Below are 20861 nucleotides of genomic sequence, written 5' to 3' on the forward strand. Positions count from 1 at the left end.
GAAATTTAGCCTGTGCACAACTGGCCATACATTGCAACGTGAGAGGCTCAAATGGTCTCAAAATAGTCTCTCTATTCCCTTCCTGGTAACCATGGAAGAGAGAGAACGGTAGCTGAGGGGATGGCTGACGACGGGAATCTGTCGCCGCTCTCTCATGGCTGTTCCTTCGTGGGCCATTTCTAGTTACCTTTCCTTCCTTTCTTCCCCTTCTCTCTCCATTCCCACTTCTCTCTCTTCTTCCTTCCTTTATTCCCCCTTCTCTTTAGCTATTTGCAAAAAGTGTGAAGTTGCGATCCCAGGCAACCTATTGTCCGAGGGATTTGGAAGGGGAAGTTTGAAAGGCAGGGCGAGGAGTGGAAGTCACCCCGAAAAATGCTTCTATGGATAAGAGAGGAGAATACAGACAGGAGGCTCTGCAAGGTGATAAAGGGAACAAAAAACGGACAGTATTTCTCCTCGATCGTATTTCCTTTCTCTCTCAGACTTCAGGATATGGAGAAAAATGAGGAATAAAAGAGTGAGAGACCAAGGAAGTGGATTTATCTCGTTTAAACTGAACTTGGCTCCTGACTAGCACCTTCTGAGTTCTGTGTCTCGGGGAGACAGTAAGCACTGGCCAGGGACAGTGAGCCCTTCTGGTGTGGCTACTTCAAGCACATGACATATGAGGACAGCGGCATCTCCTAGAAATTGACTGCAAAAACAATAGTACACACAGCTGGTGCACTCTTTCTCAAGCAACTCTTTTGCAGCAAAAGGGGAAAGGACTCATTCTGTAGAACTAGATTCTAAGATGCTATTTCTTAACTCCTTTTGCTCTTATTGTCTGGCACTGTTTAACTGTTTGTGTCTATGTGGTTTGTCTCCCCACATTGTTTCTAAGTTCTTAGAGAGCAGACACTGGGTTTTATTGTTGTCCCCAGGCCTGGGCAATAGCACAGGGCCCTCAGAGGGGTGGTCCGGAGTCCAGCTGGCCCGTGTGGTAGCCACCCGAGCTATTGCACGTAAAGGTAAAAGTAACTAAAATAAAAAAAAATCAGTACCTCAGTTATGCCAGCCACCGTTCAGGGGCTCAATAGCCACATGTATCTAGTAATTGCCAGATTGGACAGGACAGCTCTGAAACATTTCCATCATAGAAAGTTCTATTGGATAACACTGGTCTAGAGCAACCATGAACTAATTAATCTACCTAATCCTTTTCCAGGTTGCATTGTTTTCCATTCAAATATTGGATTTTTTTCCATTGGCTTATAATCATATTTGGTGTGAGGGATTTCACATAAAGATCTTAAGGTGGGTTCTTTACACGAAATTGCCGTAGATACCAAGGGTTATTATTCGGAGCTAAAGGAAGCTTTCGTGACAGTAGTGCTTTAAAATATGCAAAAACCAGCTACAAAATTTGCTGATATTCCTCCATCTGATATGCTTCTTCAATGTGGAACACTTGGGCTCTTGGACACTGGAGAGCTGGGTGAGGTGAAGAGAGGGAATTAATTCATGAATGCTTTGGTGCTTGCGTTTAAGCAGAATGCAAATGGCTTAGTCTTGTGGGTGCCCTCAAGCAAGGAAGCCAGTGGGAGGCGGCCCTTGGTTGGGTCGGAGGTGAGAGCACCAGAGGCAGTGGAGGCCAGGGGTTTGGGGAGGAGAGCAACACTACACTACACCCTGGAAATGACAGCAATAAAGCTGGGTTCTAAAATTCTAGAATTGCCATTCCCTGTCCATTTCAGTGAAGACCTTTCACTTCTCTGGGCCTCTGTTTAGAAGGTTAGAAAGAAGTTGTTCTCATATGCACTTCAGAGCAAAGTCTCTGGAGTCTGGTTCCACTTAGTGGCTATGTGATCAAGATCAAGGTCCAGTTATTTAGCCCCTCGGTGCCTCGTTTTCCATGTGTATAGAATCGGAATCATACTAACAGATCGTTTGTTGTGGGAGTGAATGGAGTGTGTGCCCAGCGCTCAGTACGTGGCTGGCCATGTGGTCCGTGGTTCGCAAGTAGAGATGGTAGAGAAGTGACTCGTCATCGTCACTTCTGTCCTCTCTGGTAGTCTCTTGGTTTGTTTCCTGATTCAGTCACAGAAATGATGACCACGAGTCTCCTTTATAGTGCGTGCAGCTGTGCTTACATAGTGTCAAAACTGCTACCTTAAAAGAGCTTAGTGGAAACGTGGTTTTCCCTCCATGCAGGGTATGGTTCCTTCTTGGTTTACTTAATCTGCTGCTGGAGGCAGTGCTCTCTGAAATGGCAGAAAGCCTCACAGACAGTCAAACAAGACTCCTTATTGGCTTTATATTTAGATATGGATTTATCCTTTCCATGGTAATATTTTCTCTACGCTCTACCGGGGTCGGCAAGCTAGGACGTATTTCAGCATTCGAAGGTTATACGGTCTATGTTGCTATACTCGGCTCTGCTTTTATGGGATGAAAACAGCCTTATAGGCAACATGTAAATGATGGACGTGGCTGTGTTCCAGGAAAACCTTATTTGTAGAAACAGGGGGCTTGTCCTGCACGTTCTAGTTGGCCAGCCCCTGATGTATACCATAGCGTTGTCTCTTAGCAGCTTTTTTAAAATGAATTTTTTTTAATGTTTATTTATTTACTTTTATTTATTATTTATTTTTGAGAGACAGAGAGAGACAGAGCACAAGTGGGGGAGGGGCAGAGAGAGAAGGAGACACTGAATCCGAAGCAGGCTCCGGGCTCTGAGCTGACAGCACAGAGCCCGACGCGGGGCTCGAACTCACAAACCATGAGATCATGACCTGAGCCGAAGTCAGACGCTTAACCCCTGAGCCACTCAGGAGTCCCAAATGTTCATTTATTTTTGAGAGACAGTGTGAGAAGGGGAGGAGCAGAGAGAGAGGGAGACACAGAATCTGAAGCAGGCTCCAGGCTCTGAGCTGTCAGCACAGAGCCCCACGCGGGACTCAAACTCACAGACCGGGAGATCATGACCTTAGCCAAAGTCGGATGCTCAACCGACTGAGCCACCCAGGCACCCCTCTTAGCACTTCTTTTTGTATCTTGCCTCCCGGTGCCTTGTACGGCTTGGAGAAGCAGTCTGGTTCTTCTTGGACAGCTGCTTGAATTCTAGCCTCCGTGTTCTACCTTATATTTAGCAGCAACTATTTCCCAGTCTGAATGCTGAAGGGCTGAGTTATAAAACAGGACCATCGGATATGGGGGGGGGGGGAAGGAAAAGGTGGCAGTTACCCTGTATTTTGCTGAAAAATTACTCCAGGGTTTCTCCACCTCCTCCTGATAGATACCAGTTTTTGCCAAGAGACCTTAGTCTCACCTCGTGGGTCCACCTCATGGGGGGGTACCTGCCATGCACCTGCTATATCTTGCCTCTTAGGCAAACCAGAGCCATAGAGGGAGGAGGCAGTGGTTTGGGGTGCAGTCTGGTCGCCTACCTTTCGTCGTTTGCTCAGGGGACCGATGTGCTTTGCGTGGAGAGAGGGACCGAGCGAGGCAGTGGACATGCACAACCAACTATACGCTGCAGCGCGCCCCTCCTTTCCTCAGAAGCTGAGAGCGTGCACGGCTGCATTGAATATTTTCTTCGTTCAGTGTCCGAATAGTGGTGTTGAGGAGAGTTGGAAGGGAGGCATGCCGGATTGCTGCACAGACTAAGAATATCTGAAATGCAGTCCCTTCAACAAGCATGAGCTGGTTGAGTGGAGCCACGGGCTTGTTCTTCAGAGGCTGGATCGCGGTGCCCAGAAGGCGCCACAGCAGCAGAAATGACACTGGACTGTGACACCTGAGGTCCAGATCTGGGTCTTCTACTAAAAGGCTGCTTGATCCTGGGAGGAAGACTTGCTCTCTTTGAATCTCAACTTTGAAGAATGAGGAAACTTGAACCCAACACAGCAGGGTCATCAGATTTTGGTCTGCATGATCATTTTACTGTAACCGAGGACACCGCCGTCACACTGTTGTCTGTTCCAGTGTGATCTGCCCTCATGGATCCTGCAGCGGGCTGTAGAGTGGAGTACAGGGGCTTCCGGGCCGAGATAAGAGGCCAGGCTTAACCCCAAACTGATGCGAAAGAAGGACCGCGTGCTCACTGCCACGCAGTAAAGCTTTCCCTTGCGCTTACCCTAGAGTAAGGTCAGGGCAGCGGAAATTTCCACCTAAGTCAGGACACGTGGCTGGGGAGGACCAGGGGAACGTGCGATAACTGTGCATGCTTTTGTTGGCGAGAATGTGAGACATTTTTGTAGCGTGGTTGGGACTGGCGGGGGGGAGCTACTTTTGAGTCTTTCAGTCCCTTCAGATGTGTCACCTTGATTGCCTAAGGTGAAGCTGTGTCCAAGGCTCTCATCCATTTCTGAATTATTATGCTGAGGAAGGCCTTGGTCTCCTCATGTGGGCGAGGGACTCCATTCCCAACAGAACTCCTGAGAACAGCTTTACCCTGGTGACACAGAGAGCATACCTGGTAAGTGCTTTCCTGCCTTGGAAAAGTTAGTTGACTCTTGTCCTGGCTGGAGGGTGGCCAGCAGCTCATATCCACCTGTCATATCCACCTGTCAAGGAGCTTCCAGGATACACATGTTGGGGCAGTACCCCCTGGCAGTCTAGCTGAGGATCAATGAATAAGTTCAGACTTCTGCTGAAACTCTCTTTAACTTTCATATATATTTTTACGAGTTCTTATTAGTTCTCAGGGAGGATTACTCTCCCTGTCAAGGGGTTCTTAAATTACACATTTAGCACAGATCCGTGCAGCTTTGTAATTTGTTGGGACTATGCTTAAAATGTTCCAGGATAATCCAAAAATAATCCTTGAGGATGAGGGAAAAAATGTCACTCATAGATCAGTGGAAGGCTGGGGTTATAGAAAGAATTTATCTCGCTTCCAGAAAGGCAATGTCCAAGTCTGGTTTCACCTGCAGGGAATAGGCGAGGCGCCCTGCCGGGTACTTCAGAGGCCCAGGCAGAGCTCTTGTCCACAGGTTTTGCCTTTCGCCTCGACAGCCAGGAATTTCTTATTTCTTCAGGGGAAAGTGCTATGAGAGACATTAGATTGGAGAGGAGCTAGTCTCCATCTTAGTTACATATTTCTCCCTCTTTGTTGAGTCTTTTGCCGCATTATCTCCCATTTCAGAGTTGTCATCCAGATGTTGACTTGTTTTCCTGAAAAGGAACTCAGTGGTCAATCTGCCTGATTCTGAATTAGCTGTACTTTGGCTGAAGTAGGGGACTATAGTGTCTGAAGTAAACTCTTCCTGTTTGTAACCAGGGTCACCTTTAAGGAATCCCAAGGCAAAAAAAAAAGAGGAAATTTCAAACGTGACTCGTTATTAAACTGCTTGACTTCTGTTATTTTCATCTAATTATGTGTGTGTGAACACCAAGGTTAAGGTACAGTCTAAGGATTAGGCTTTAGTAACGTAGAAGGTATTCGGTTTAGTTTTATTTGGGGAGAGCTTCAAGTTGGAGATCGTGGAGAAGTGTGTGTGTGTGTGTGTTTGTCTAATCTACCATTTTACAGGAGCTGAAACTGAGTGCCAGACGAGAACAGTGACTTGCCCAACGTCATGTGGCCAGTAGGCTTAGAGAAGAAACTAAGGCTGAGTCTCTTGGCTCCTGGGACAGTGCTCTTTATATTTCACGTGTTGCTTCTCTGGTCAAAGGACTGCAGGGTCTGAGGCTCAGTTCAGGGCCTGCTCAGTTCAGAGGCTATCGGGGTGTGAAAGCAATTACTCCTGTTTCTTAAATGACAGCATGGAGAGGCTGTTTGCCTGTGAGGATACCGAAGGCTGAGACTGGGGGAGCAGAAGAACTTAGCCCTTTGGCCACAGGGACTCAGAAGTGGACGGGGGGCGGGGGGGGGGGTGGGGGAGAGACGAAGGCATGTTTCAGGAGGGGACGTCTCCCTGGATCGCCTTCATGGGGATGGTGATGGTCCCTAGGTGGTCATTCATTTGCGGGGGGCTGCAGGTGGTGGCGGTGTTCCGCTACCTTTGCTGAGCCTCTTAATTGGATGATTTCCGACTGCGGGAGGTGAAGAAGCTGGGAGCTGGAGATGAATTAGATCTTGGCAGCAGGTGAAAGTAAAGAAGTTCTTAAAGCTCTTGCAATATACACGGAACTTTCCCACCTTGACCTTGAAGAGGCAGAGGCATTCTCCTTTCATTGATCCTTTCCTTACACCCTCATGGCCTGCTTCTCAGGCACTCAAGCACCTTTTTGGCTGCTCTTGACATCCTCTGACTTTAACTCGGTTTTACTCAGAAATGTCCTTGCCTAGGATTATTCTATAAGCAAATTGCTCTAAGGGAGCCTATGTAAGGCCTTGGCATTGACACACTGGTTTGGAGGAAGGGAGAGAGAATACACCAGGGTTATCAGATGCTTACTGTGTGCCAGGTACTGTTCTGTGGGATTTATATGTACTTTCTCATTTAATTCTCAGAACAACCTTATAATGGCAGGACCATGCCCATTCTACAGCATATTAAGAACGGAGGCACAGAAGGATTACATGACTTGACAAAGGTCCACACGTCAAGCCAGTGGTGAGCCAGGACTGGCATTCATGCAGCTGGCCTTGGATTCTGAGCTGGTCACTAGCATGTGCTGCTGCCTCTCCCACGTCTCTCCATTGTTTGGAGGAGGAAGAGTGGGCAGAAGGTTGAAACCTGGGCTATCGTAAATCTATCATTGTAACCGATTTCTCCTTTATTTCCACTTGTCTCCTTTCCTGTGACCCCATGAAGGGCAGTCGGGGTTGGCGGGAGACATATTCAAAAGATTTATGTTCAGGGAAGCAACCAAGACTCAAGAAGGACAGGGTGGGTAACACTTTGCTTGGTCCTGGGAGGCATCATGGTGCAGTGAGAGATGTGGGCTGATGGGTGGATTCACCTGCGGTTTTGACTCTCTGTCCTGACTGTGCAACTATGCCAAGCTACCGAACCTCTCCTCAGTTCTCTCATCTGTAATGTGGACATAGCTCCTATCTCATGGGGTTGTTGATGAAGACTGAATGAGATCATATGTAAATATTGATAAAGCTGCCAGCTCGGCTTGCTTCTCTTTCTCTCTTTCCTCACAGGAAGGTCAGGAAGTTGAGCTGTACTAAGCATTCGTGGAGAGCTGAGGCCAGGGTGGAGGGACAGTTGTATCTGATGTTCAAGACAAGTAGAACTCCATCGAGGGCGAGATTTAATGAGTCCAGTGGGTCAGGAGAAATGGCTGTAGGGAAAAAAAAAAAAACTACACTAAGAACGGTGGCCATAATGTGCCTCAAAGCCCGACTGACCAGAACAAAAAGAGCTGGAAAGAAACTGACAGTGTGGCACATAGTCTGTGACTCTCAGCATTCTCGAGCGCGAGAGGAAGGAATTTTGCTCACCCAGCCTGCTCCCGTGGTCGCCTCGACAGTGCAGCCTGGGGCAAGGGGGAGGGGGGAGGAACCCACCATGCTCAGGGGACATGTGCAGTAGGACAGCATTGGCTTGGAGGGAGGCTATGCAGAGGGAAGGACCTTGTGACCTTGTGGAGCCCGGTTTTGCTCACTGGTAGGATGAAGGGCTTGGCTTCAAGTATCTCTAACACCTTCCATTCTAAATCCTGTCCTTCGGCGCTGCAAAAACTTACCAGTGAAGTTAAGAACGACCCACGACCAAACACCAAACTGCTTCCGTGTCTCAGGCTTGAAACCTGAAGATGAAGTTCAAGTTCAAGTACAGCTCAGCTGGCTTGGTCGTTAAACCTCTTATTTGCATAACTTGATTGCATGACTTTATTTGTCTAAGATTGATATCCCAGTCTGTCTGTAAAGACAGTTCTTTGGGAAAACAGTGCTGCCTGAGAACCCGGACGTAATTTGCCAGTGCACTTATTTAAAAAGTTCAGACACTGTCCTTGAGCGAAGGTATATTTTAGGGGTTGAGTTTCTGGTAATATGTGTTTTGTTTCTTCCATCCTGTTCTCTATCCTTACCCCGCTGCTCAAGCAAAGCACTACCCAGCAAATAAGCAAAACCTATCTCTTCTTTAAGTGTTACTTACGAGCATCATCCTTGGTTCTAGGTCCTTATGAATCCCAACAGTAGGCTTAGGAAATGTGTTTCCTTTCTTCCCAAATTGTGGTTCCTCCTTCAGGATGGGTCAGGTATGGGAGAATGGGTCTTTACGGGGGTTGTGAAGGAAACCTGTCTCTTGGATTCCCAGCTCTCATAACCTTCATCCTCTTTCCAGGGAAAGCAGCCAGGTGCAGTCCAGTTGGGACTGTGTTTCTGGCATAAATCTTTCCCCCAGGTTGCAGTGGTTGGTAGGGGACAGAGGTTGAGTAACCGGAAGGGGTGCCCTGGATATATTTGAACAATATCAATCGACTTCTTCAGTCAGGTTTCAGGGAGCACTTAAAACATTGCAATCGAATTATGGAAACTACCATACGCAGCATTCAGAAATGATGAACAAGTGAAGTGTGTTAGGAATTTGATAATAAGTACTCGACTCATTTTTTTTTCCCCCTAAAGTGATGTTACGGGATGTTTGTTAGTGCTGACATAGGCAAGATCGTGAAAGTAATTCTGGGGTACAACTGTGACTAGTAAATATATTTTTCTAGCCTTATAAGAAAGGCTTCTGTTACCATTGTTTCCATTGTTTACTTTGCTTCAACAAAGACTTACCTCATGCTTACTGAGTGGCATATCCTGTTCTACGAATTTTGTATTTGATTTTTATTTTTTGAGAGATTTTTTGAAATTTCCCATGAATCACCTGAGGCTAGAAACTTCTAAATTTCTATGCTTGATTTTTTTTTATCATGCTCTATTAAGAAAATTTTATTTCCCTTAGCAAAACCCAACTTGTCTGAAATAAAACAACTACAAAATTGTCATCAATAATGAGTTCTCCTCTATAGAAGTTACACCGATTTCCTACTTTTCACTTTTCTCTTAAGCTTAGGCTTGGAGGGCTCTCGTAAAAAAATAAATAAATAAAGGCCGTTACAGATAAGTCAGAGGTGATGGAGTCCTGCTAATCTGAAGTCACATCTGTTGAACTTGGTGGTGTTCTCAGCCCCAGACAGCAGACAGCTGCAACCAAAGAAACCTTCCTTCTTTGCCTCAAGCCTCCTTGACTAAAAATTCCAGGCGGTCACCTCTCTGTCAGCCCAAATTTCCTATGGGAAGTAGACTTGAAATGTAAACACCGGGAAGCTGGGCTGAAGGGAGCAGATTGTTCCATTTTAAGAGGCCGCTGTGTCCTTTGCTCCGTCCCCGGGGCTGCCCCACCACAGTTATTTTACAGTGGCAGGAAGAGACGTTTTTTCCACCTCCCCCCTTACCCCGCTGCCTTTTCCACCTCTGCCTCCACTAATGCCATTTCCCGCCGACAGCACCTATCTGTTTAACCTCTGAGGATGTCTGAGGATTATGCAGCAGAAAGAACTGTTGCAGGAGAAAAGCCTCTTATCGCTGGAGCCTAAAAAGCATTATCTCGTGCACAAAGTGGCCAGGGATGGGCTTTTGCCCTTGGGAATCGCAGGCTGCAGTCCTCCCCAGGCCCACCCGCTGATGATGCTTCCTCTGGGCTTTAAGGGGATGGTATTTAGTTTTAAGTGTATATTTTATTTTGTAATTTATCTAACTAACAGCTTTTGCATTTAAGCTCTTTGGAAAACAGATTAGTGTTTTCCCCCACAGAGGGCTAAAATCCAAATAGAAACCAAACCAAACCAAACCAAACAAAACAAAAAAATCCTTAAAAATCAGTGCCCTTGAATCAACCTGGTCAGGTGTTATGTAAGCAGATTTTGCAGAGGAGGAGGAATTTCTAGATTCCTGTTGGTTGTTCTTCTTGAGTAATTGTTTTTTAACATTGCAGGGTATGCACAGAATTTGACATATTAAGTTGTGGATGCTGTGTCGGATTTTAAAAAATAGGCGGGTTCAAGTTTATAAGTTAAAAAGATAATGACTCTTTATATTTTATCAAATCTAAGACACCACTGATGGTGACATAACATTTTTTAAAATACTACTAAGGGGGGCGCCTGGGTGGCCCAGTTGGTTAAATGGCCGACTTTGGCCCAGGTCATGATCTCGTGGTTTGTGAGTTCAAGCCCCACATCAGGCTCTGTGCTGACAGCTCGGAGCCTGGAGCCTGCTTCAGATTCTGTCTGTCTGTCTGTCTGTCTGTCTCTCTCTCTCAAAATTAAATAAACATTAAAAATATAATGCCACTAAGGAAGAAAATCCACTGTAACCAAGATATGAAAAGGCATTGACTGAAATATGCATTCAGATGTCTTAGAATCAGTGAAATATGGCAGTATTTTAGCTACAATCTTGCATCTTTTCTTTAGAGTCTGACAACATGATTTTGTCTGTTCAGTTCAGTTTCCTCTGAATCTGCATGGCCTATTGGCAGCATTTAACATTCTTGATCCCCTTCTCCTTGAAACATTTCTTTACCTTGGCCTCCAGGACACTGTTCTCTCCTGGTTCTTCTCGCACCTCTCTGGTTATTCCTTCTCCATCTCCTTGGCTAGTTCCTCCTCTTTAACTTGACCTATAAACAGTGGATAGCCCCAGAACTCAGGACTTGCACCTCTTTCCTACCTGTACACTCTCCCTTCCTTGGTGGCTAAGGTCTTTAAATACCGTGTATCTGCTGGTGATTCCCAAGTGCATTTTGGTTCTTGAACCTGAATGTAATATGCAAATATCCTCTCCCTTGCCCGATAGACCCAGATGTCTAGACGTTCGACACCTAAGACGTTTAAACTGAATCCCAAGCCACACCTCCACATCAGTTACCCATTGCAGAAAGAGGCCCCTCCAGCCTTCCAGGTGCTCAGGCCAAAATGTTAGAGTGACTCCTTCTATCTCCCCCCATATTCAGCAAACCCAGTAGCAAATCTCATCAGCCTTCCCTTCAAAATATATTCAGAAGTTGACCCTTTCCTATCATTTTGCCCCTCAGGCCCAAATGACTGTCCCTTCCCTGGGGAGATCGCTGTGACCTCTGACTGGTGGTTTCTATCCTACCTGTACCCCTTCCATGTATTCTTGACGGCAGCCAAAATGACCCTGCTCAAATGGAAGTCAGATGGTGCCATTCCTTGGTTCAAACGTCTCCAGTGACTTTTTGTTGCATTTTTCTCCCCAGCATGCCTCACTGTCTATCACGCTAAATATCTTACTACTTTCCATATCTCCCAGTGGAATGCAGGAAAGGCTTTTGTTATGCCCTGTACACCACAGTGTCCCCAGTGCCTACGACAGTGGCAGGTGCAGAATAAGGGCTCGATATGTTTTTGTCGAATGAATAAATGAACAGCTTCAAACAGACTAAGACCAGGAGAAAGGAGGCATCTTGGGCCTTGTGCTTTTTGTTTTCCTCCACGGAGTGAAATACAAGGTTATTAGTTTTCCCCACAGCATCAGTGGTATCTATTTCTTCCATCTGGAAAATTGTCTACTGTTTTGATAGAACTTGTCTTTGGTAGACAGCCCATCATTAGCTTTATGAGACCTTTGCACAGTGGTTTTTTTTTTAGTAGCTTTTGAGATTCATCTGAGCTTATAGTGATTGTCCATTGAGCCTTCAACAAGATAGTGATTAATTCTGCTTCGGAAGTCACTTTTCGAGTTAAAATGAAGTTTAAGCAGTTCTTTCAACTTTTGTACTTCAACTAGAGGAAAGGAGTATTTTTAACTTGGGGCGTACTAAGCTCCCAAGTGCTGATAAAGTAGTTTCCTGTGTGATACATTGAGAGTGATTCCTGTTGATATCCCATTTTTAAAACCATCCCGTAACCATACTAGTTACTACCAAACACAGGTGCACATTTTTGGTGTGTGGCTTTTATTTATTTATTTATTTATTTATTTATTATATTTTATTTTATTTTATTTTTTGTTTTAGTTTTATTTTTACGAGAGAGAGACAGAGTACGAGTGGGGCAGGGACAGAGAGAGAGAGGGAGACACAGAATCCGAAGCAGGCTCCGGGCTCCGAGCTGTCAGCACAGAGCCCGACTCAGGGCTCGAGGTCTCGAACCACGAGATCATGACCTGAACTGTAGTCGGACGCTTAACCTACTGAGTGACCCGGGCGCCCCGGGTATGTTGCTTTTAGAAGCACTTACTGTGTAATCAGGCCAGACAGACCTTGGTCTAGACAGCTTCTCTCCGCAGGAGGATTTGGCTGCAGGGGCACACAGTCTAGGAGACTTTTTCCTCCGGTGCCTGATATGGTTGTGGTGGACCACCCTCACTGGGAAGAGGGCACTGCCAGAGGGAGAGGCTCTTGCACAAGAACTGGGTCCCTGTGCCAGGAAGCCCAGGTTCCACCCATTGTTGACCACATGAGATCTGGCACGGTTACATGACGAGGGTGTGTCAGCATGTGGCCCCTCAGGTTCTCGATGGCTGCAGTTATAGAGATTAATGAGATGATAAAAGGTGGTGGTGGGGGGGGGGGTGTTCAGGCAAGAGGGGAAAGCTCAGAAAAAAAGGCTCCCATTCATTCATTCAAGATGTTCGTTGTAATTCCCGTTATGTGCTAGGCTCTGGCAGGTGCTGGGGATAATGGTAGTCACAGCCAACGTGAGGCTCAGGCAGAAGAAGGAGGTCAGAAAAGGCACCAATGAGGACATGACCATTGGATAGGGAAGAACATCAATTCTAGGAATGCTAAAGCCAGGCTTTTATTGAGATTTCCAACTTGCTGTACATTTAGGACACAGCAAGTGTTGATAAAGAGTAATGTTGCGGGGGGGGGGGTAGGAATTAGGATGATGGTAGAAGGGAGATAATCTTGAGCTCATTTCTCCTGCTCTTTCTTTCTTTCTTTCTTTCTTTCTTTCTTTCTTTCTTTCTTTCGTGTGTCTACATTGCAGGAGACTGCTGTGTGTAGAGAAACCAGCATAGAGATAATTATGGAGTTATCTGTCCAGGGAGGAGGAAGTTGTGTATTAATTGCCTCTATGGGAATTTTCTCATTATTTGTCGCTCTACCTCTCTTTCTAAGAAGAATAATGAGAACAGACATTACATTTCACAAGTATGGGAGATGCAGTGGGAATGCTTGAAACTTTTAAATGATGAGAATTTGGTACCATCACAAGGCTTATAACCTACTCATCTTTTCCACGCACCCGTTCTGTTGAAGCCGGGTGCACGGCATGAAACCAGGTGCTGTGTTGTGGGTTACAGATGGCCTTTGTTTCCATCATCACTGTCCTTCATACCTCATCCAGGGAGGCTTTAATGTGGGTTCTTAATGATGGCACTCATTTCAGATATTTATCTCTAAAAGGAAAGAGCTTTAATACCTTCTCTGATTATAAAGGTCAGTTCAGGTTTTTATGAAAAGAGGTGGAACTCTTTTTTTTTTTTTTGCATATTGGAGCTGACATTGGGCTTAACAAAATGAGCCTCAAATTAATGTTGTCACCCAGATGATATCTAATTCAGGATTTTAGGATGCACTAGAAAAATGCCATTGCTTCCACAATAGCTCAGTCAATGACCTCCTTCATGCCTCTGTTCTTGAGTTCCCTGGTGGCCAATCTGGGCAAGGTCAGCAGTGAGTACTGATAGGATGCCCTGCATGTTGCAGGGGCAGAAACATTTTTCTTTCACATCTGCCTTTCTGTGGATGGTGCCCTTCTGTGTGGCGGTGCCCCTTCTGGTATGTGCCAGTGAGGTTCCAAAAAGCACAGGAAGCCAGGATGCTGGTGCTCGCCTTCATTGTCAAGTAGCTATAATCCCTAGGTCTCTGCAAAACCCCTGCCATCTTTCAGGTCCTTTGTCCCGACGACCTGTCTGTGCAGAGGTGGAGGGGACAGAGGAAGCGAAACCAATGTGCACTCAGGCTCTCAGCTTGACGGTTTTACTACCCGATCCCATAAATCTCCTTACCTACCCTATGAGATCAGAGGTGGCATTGTCATTTTACTGATGTGGACCCTGAAATCTTAGGGGTGGTCATTTGCCCAAGGTCACACAACTAACAAGTCATGGCATTTGAAACCGTATCTTGTGATGACTAAGTTCATGATCTTTCTGCTACCTGCTCCTCAAAATTCAAAAGCCGTGTCCTGGGGCCAGGGCCACCTTCTCACACACAGCCCCTAGCAACTATCTGGCAGATAAGGGCTTGTTTGACTCCTATGCTGATTTCTTTAGAAGCTTCATTCTCAGAGCTCCGGGACCTGACATCACAGGAAGAGCAAAGTTAAGCTTCACACCCTTGTCAGCACTTCCGTGGGTGGAGGGATGTGTTATTTTTCAACCTAAGGAATGAGATGTGGCATCCCTTTCAGCTAAATGAGTCCCATCTATTCAGCTCCTCTGTCTCCGGGATAGATAAAAACCTGGGACTTGGATAGGACAGGTGACCAGGACCAGGGTTGGTCTCTCTTTCAGTTACCCCCATTTCACATTAATGATTGGGGTGAGAACTCTCATTGTCTTGTGTGTGTGTCGGCAGGGTGTTTCTTTTAACAAGATGTTTTTCTAAATCTTTATGCCATTTGATAATCTAGCTATGTTCCCTTTATTTTTTTTTTTAAATGTTTGTTTATTTTTGAGAACGAGAGGGAGAGAGAGAGAGAGAAAGTCGGGGAGGGTCGGGGGATTACAGAGGATCCGAAGCAGGCTCAATCATGACAGCAGAGAGCCTGATGCGGGGCTCAAACTCATGAACTGTGAGATCATGACTGGAGCTGAAGTCGGACGCTTAACCGATTGAGCCACTCAGGCGCCCCCAGCTATGGTCCCTTTTAAGTGCATCTGCTTCAGGGGGTGGCAAAGTAGTGTGTGGGCCATACATAGGCCACCCCCAGTTTTTGTAAATAAAGGTTCTTACAGGCACACTCATGTGTATCATCTATGGCTGTTTTCATGTTACAACAGAGTCACGGAAGAGACCTCGGCCAGAGATCATGGCGGTACTCAAAACCTAATATATTTACTGTTGCCCTTTACGGAAAACCTGTGCTGACCTCCCTTTTCTTCCCCCCTAAGGGCACCATAATTTTTTTTTGTACAATTTTTTTTTTTTAACATTTATTTATTTTTGAGACAGAGAGAGACAGAGCATGAACGGGGGAGGAGCAGAGAGAGAGGGAGACACAGAATCGGAAGCAGGCTCCAGGCTCCGAGCCATCAGCCCAGAGCCCGACGCGGGGCTCGAACTCACGGACCGCGAGATCGTGACCTGAGCTGAAGTCGGACGCTCAACCGACGGAGCCACCCAGGCGCCCCAAGGGCACCATAATTTTTAAAGAAAAGAAATAAATTTACTAGCCCCACAGAAAACTTTCCCAGCATCTGCTTGGTCAGTAATAACAGGCCAGGAAGAAGCATACACACTGTATCTGACCCCAAGTGCATTCATAATTTCAGCATATAATAACGCTCCTGTTCTACACCACGTTCCCTGTTAACTGCAGTAGAGGTACTACTAACTGGCTAGCTGATCTCAAACCAATAATAAAGTAACAAGATAAAAAGAGGACCCATTTCCCCGGCATCCAGTTTGACAGAGAGAACCTTGTGACTACCTCTCAAGTCCCTTCTGTTTCGTTACCCGGTAACCTCCGCCTCGCTCCCCCAGCCCCCACGTAACTATCTCAATGTGGTTTTGTTATCCTACTGCTTTTCTCTATAGTTGTATGGCTTAGTTTTGCCTAAAACTTCTTTCTAAGTAAAGAGCACTCCCAGAGCCCATCACACTTTCCATTTCATTGGCATTACTTCACTTTCTTGGCGATATCATTCTTTCTGCATTAAAATTCTGTAGGGGTCATCAGTCCAGCAAACACAGTAAGCCGCAGTGGCTGCTCAGAAATATTCTTGAAATACTCCACAGGTCTTTCTTTCCCCTTTGTGGGGATGGGGACCAGGGGCCGTAGGCTCTTGGGCCAGTTCAGACTGGCCCGTCTCCTGCTGTGTTGTGATCCCCTGTGGTGTGGAAAGGCTGCTCTCTCCAGTAGCTCTCTCTGCCATTAAAAAAAAAAAATGAGGGGCGCCTGCGTGGCTCAGTCCGCTAGGCGTCCGACTTGGCTCAGGTCATGATCTCACCGCTTGTGAGTTTGAGCCCTGTGTTGGGCTCTGTGCTGACATCTTGGAGCCTGGAGCCTGCTTCGGATTCTGTGTCTCCCTCTCTCTCTTCCCTTATTCACGCTCGTCTCTCTCTCTCTTTCAAAAATAAATAAACATTAAAAAAATAATAAAGAAAGAAATAAAATGAGACCTGATCTGTGGGCCTTAAATTTAGCTTCCAGTCAGTTAGTCGAAGGAAAGTTTCAGTGTATCCATTCTTTGTGTTTTTCTTTTTTTCCTCCTTTTTCTTTATTTTGTGACTGAAACAAAGTGTAAATACTGGGTTTGGGGAGAGAGAACTGTTGTTAGGTTTGAGCCTTTTAGACTCTGTAATTACTCTATAAAGGCTGTGCATTTGCATCAGAAATGCATTTAGTCTTAAGTTTTAGTGTTTAGTATATGGAGCATTTATAATGACGGGGTGCTTCCAAAAATAAATCAACTCTATAGAAAATGTTAATCAGCCCATCCCCAGGGACTCTAGTGAGTATCTCCATTGTACAAATGAGGAAATGGACATGACAGTTTGTGGTTTGCCCAAAGCCACACTGTCACGGGCATTATGAAGATTTAGGCAAAAGTCCCATGTACAAGAAAATGCAGTCATGTTTTCGTGTAAGACACTGTGGGCCTTAGTCAAATTAACCTAAATTAAGATTCAGGGATGAACAAGCCTCTTGGTATTTGGAAGAACCTACCACATCAATCACAAAGAGCTGGCTGTCTCCTTAAAGTTACCTGCAGGGTTTTAAATAGGACATAGACTTTTTTTTTTTTTTTTTTTTTTTTTAGGTGTCTGTTGCTTGAAATCAAAAGCTCTGTATCTGACTAAACATTGCCATGAAAATTGAAAAGCAACTAGTTCAAGTGTATTTCACACTGCCCAGGGAAAATCGTGTGGAAAGTACAGTAATGCTTCGATTTGTGGCATTCTACTCTTAGAGTTGACAAGAAAGCAGCCTTCTACCAGGAACTTACTTATTTTTAAAAGCCAGTTGCGGGTGGTTGGTTCAGGATATGTATGCAATCTTGCAGATAAATCTGCCTCTATAGGTTTGCATGGCAGAGTAAGGATTGACATCGAGGAAACACAAAGCGCTCCATTTTCAAAGAAACTTCTGGAATTAGTGTTGCTCTTTTCTTAGGCAAACATTGAGAGCTAGTTTTATAATTATTTTCCCCAAGAACTGACTGAAGCAAAAAAAAAAAAAAAAAAAAAGTTTCCCCTTGGTTAACCTCTAGTTAATTAAAAAATTCAGTTCTCGATCCCAGGAATCTTCCCTCTCTTCTCTTCTTTTCTTCTTTTCTTTTTTTTCTCCTAAGCTTCACGTGGGAGCTTGACTCCTTTTTTTTTTTTTTTTTTTTTTTTGAGTAGTTAGTGTTTTAAAGACATAACAGTTGACTATAATACCTCCGGTATCTGGGCATGGGAGCACGGCCTCATTCAAAGACATGGTACTGGCTGAGAGGGCTCACCCCCTCTTGTGGTAAACTGCCTGCCAGGTCCCCAACTGTGAGGTTCTCTGTAATGCCGTGTATCAATTTGGGCAAAGCCAACGTGTAAATGCCGAGAGAACGTGCTGTGTACAGGAAGACACCAAAGCGTGTTGCTAAGGGAGAGCCACGCCTCACAGAGGGTCAGTGTCAGGCACTCACCTCGAGCTTGCAGCTGCCGGGATTTGACTCAGCATTTCACCCTGCGTTCATCAGATCTGGGTCCCGTAGACCCACACTGACGGAGTTTACAAGTGACCGATCCGCCAGAGTGACCGTATAACACGTGATCCAGTGAGTCAGGTTCAGTTCTGACCCAGCTGCCTTTGTGCTGTTGGGCAGATTGTCTAACTTTTCTAGGTGCTGTGGTCTTATCCGTGTGGTTGGAATGTTAACGCTTTATAAAGATGTTCCAAGAGCTAGTGCCTGAGACATAAAACCGGGGAGATAATAGCTATTGTTATTATAGTCTCACTTTGGTTGTTGTCTCCCTTTTAACTGTGCAAGTCAGCTTCGGAGACTGAATAATAGATGAAAAAATTGCTTGCTGAGCATAGGATTAGAGCACAAGGAGCCAGAGGTTCTTAAGGAGTGCCTCCATTGGGCTGGAATGGCTGGGCATACCGTCAGTTGACATAAAGGACATTATTTCCAGAATCTGAACACTGTACCCAGATGGTGCTGGATAAAGTCCACTGCGCTTTTAATCCATGGCTTACTTTTTTCTTAATCTCATGAATTTCTTAATTTCTTAATTTCACCACTTTTTTAGTCCGGGGGCCTCTGGTTACACTTTTTTTTTTTTTTTTTAAGTTTTATTTATTTATTTTGAGAGAGAGAGAAAGGGTGTGCGGTGGAGGGGGAGAGAGAGAATCTCAGGCAGGCTTGGCACTCTCAATACGGAGCCTGATGTGGGGCTCAAACCCGTAAACCCATGCAAGATCGTGATGACCTGAGCCGAAATCAAGAGTCAGACGCGTAAGCAGCTGAGCCACTCAGGAGCCGTGGATGCACTTGTTTTTAGCAGTAACAAAGGAGTCCCTGGTTCTTTTGTTTGGATTTGGCTTTCAAAACATCGTTTTGGGGGCTATTTATTGTACTTCCAGGATTGTGCCTTCTTCTGGTTCCATATTCAGGAAGTGAAATTTATAGGAGGGTACCTGACTAGTCCCTAGGAGGGGTTGTGTATGTTAAGTGCTTATAGAAGGCAGTCCACTCCCTTGGATCTTATTACAAGGGGAGAGCATGCTTCTTTTAGGTCATTAAATCAGTCGCCATATATAAAGAAGGACCTTTCCTCGTGTGCCTGTGTCTGTTTTTCATTTTATTTTCTCTCTGGTTTAGGGATTGACATCCTGAAGCTCGTAGCAGCCCAAGTGGGAAGCCAGTGGAAGGATATCTATCAGTTTCTGTGCAATGCCAGTGAGCGGGAGGTGGCCGCTTTCTCGAACGGGTACACGGCTGACCACGAGCGGGCCTACGCAGCTCTGCAGCACTGGACCATCCGGGGGCCTGAGGCCAGCCTCGCCCAGCTCATCAGTGCCCTGCGCCAGCACCGGCGCAACGATGTCGTGGAGAAGATTCGGGGACTGATGGAAGATACGGCCCAGGTAATGTCCCTGGGTTGTTGGTCTTTCCAACTAACCTTTGGGTCCCTGTGTTCAGATTTTACCAGGTGTATATAATAAGGAAAAATACAGATATTGGGTGTTTGGATCACACACACTCCCCTTCTGGGACAGTGTGGTTCTCGGTGGTTGTCGGTTATAATCATCTAGAGAACTTTAAAAAATTTCTGGTACTTGGATTCCACTGTAGACCAGTCGGATCAGAATCTGTAGGTGGAGCACCACAGATCAGTACTTAAAAAAAAATTTTTTTTTTTTTTTTTTTTTTTTTTTTTTTTGAGAGAGAGAGAGAGAGTGCATGAGCGGCAGAGGGGCAGAGAGAGAGGGAGACAGAATCCGAAGCAGGCTCCGGGCTCTGAGCCATCAGCACAGAGCTGATGCAGGGCTTAAACTCACAAGCCATGAGATCATGACCTGAGCTGAAGTTGGATGCTTAACCGACTGAGCTACCCAAGTGTCCCAGAAATCAGTATTTTAAAAAGCTCTCAAAATGGTGTTAATTTGGAGGCGCAGAGGTGAGAATCATCGTGTTTGGGGTATGTTCTGTCTTCAGACTATGCAGCCAGATCTCGTTATCCCATGTACGGTCTCATTTTGCATAACACACCTGAACAAGTCCAAGAAGGAGGACTTCTTTTTTTTCTCCCCCTATTCTCCCCTTTCCCAACCCTCCCCCAGGATATTTTTTGTGATGTAGTTTAGGAGGACTCAATCTTACCTTCTGAGGTTGCACGTGCTGCTGACAGCAGTAGGTAACAGGATTAATCAATCCTTCTTCTTGCGCTCGTTCAATCTGTACATCAGACGGGAACAGAGGGGACCCAGGAGTGTGACTTATTTATAGTCACTGGTCACTGAGTTCTGGCTTTGGAGCCAGGCAGCGCTCGATTTGAATCCTGGCTGTGACACTTATTATCTGGGTGACCAAGGGCAAGTTACTTCCCCTTTCTCTACTTCTATTTTCTCATTTGTAAGCCAGCCTTAAGGGCTAATTGAGATTAGAAATAAAGTATATGGAAGTCCTGATATGTTGAAGATGTTCTACAAATGGTAGTTATGATCATAGCATACCTGATTTTACTCAGCCTTTCCTTTAATCATAATATGCTTCCCTGAAAGGCCGTGAATTAAGTACAAACTTGAGTATTGACTTCTGTTTCTCACAAACTTCAATTAAAGTTTCTGAATGTATTCCCAAAGTAAAGAAGATGTTGCCACCGAGACCTGATAAAACCCACTTAAAATTTAAAAGGCCATTCTGTCGATGTTATTTTCCAGTGCTCCAAACTCATTACCTAAAGAGCTGGAGAGAGTTTTTTCCCCGCATCAACTCTAACTCACTACTGTTCTGTACCAAATTTTGTGTATCAAGGGACTCAGTTTTATATATCCAAGAGGTCCAAGTGCTTTTATTTTTTTGTACTAACAGTGTAGTCTTTCTTCACTATTGAAGTAAACAGTCAAGAGGTGGCTCTTTTATCTAAGCGAGTGGATAAAATTTATGGGTGCTAATTGGTATTGAAGGTGGTCTTTAAACTCCTGGTATATTTTTGGCTTCTTTGAAATGTGGAATTTCAGGAAAAGTATATATTTATTTATTGTTATTTATTTGTTTATTTTGAGAGAGAGAGTGCGAG

At 45.3% G+C, this 20861-nt stretch overlaps 1 protein-coding gene across 1 annotated transcript in view; it reads left to right on the forward strand.

Moving 5' to 3' along the window:
- The window catches only part of TNFRSF21 (TNF receptor superfamily member 21), a 71942-nt gene that overhangs the window by 26729 nt on the left and 24352 nt on the right, over positions 1-20861 (forward strand). The window contains exon 4 of the mRNA XM_027057605.2: positions 18941-19206. Within this exon, the coding sequence (XP_026913406.1) occupies positions 18941-19206 (266 nt within the window). The remainder of the gene's footprint in view (positions 1-18940; positions 19207-20861) is intronic.

The sequence above is a fragment of the Acinonyx jubatus genome, chromosome B2 (assembly GCF_027475565.1).
Source record: "Acinonyx jubatus isolate Ajub_Pintada_27869175 chromosome B2, VMU_Ajub_asm_v1.0, whole genome shotgun sequence".
NCBI lineage: Eukaryota > Metazoa > Chordata > Mammalia > Carnivora > Felidae > Acinonyx > Acinonyx jubatus.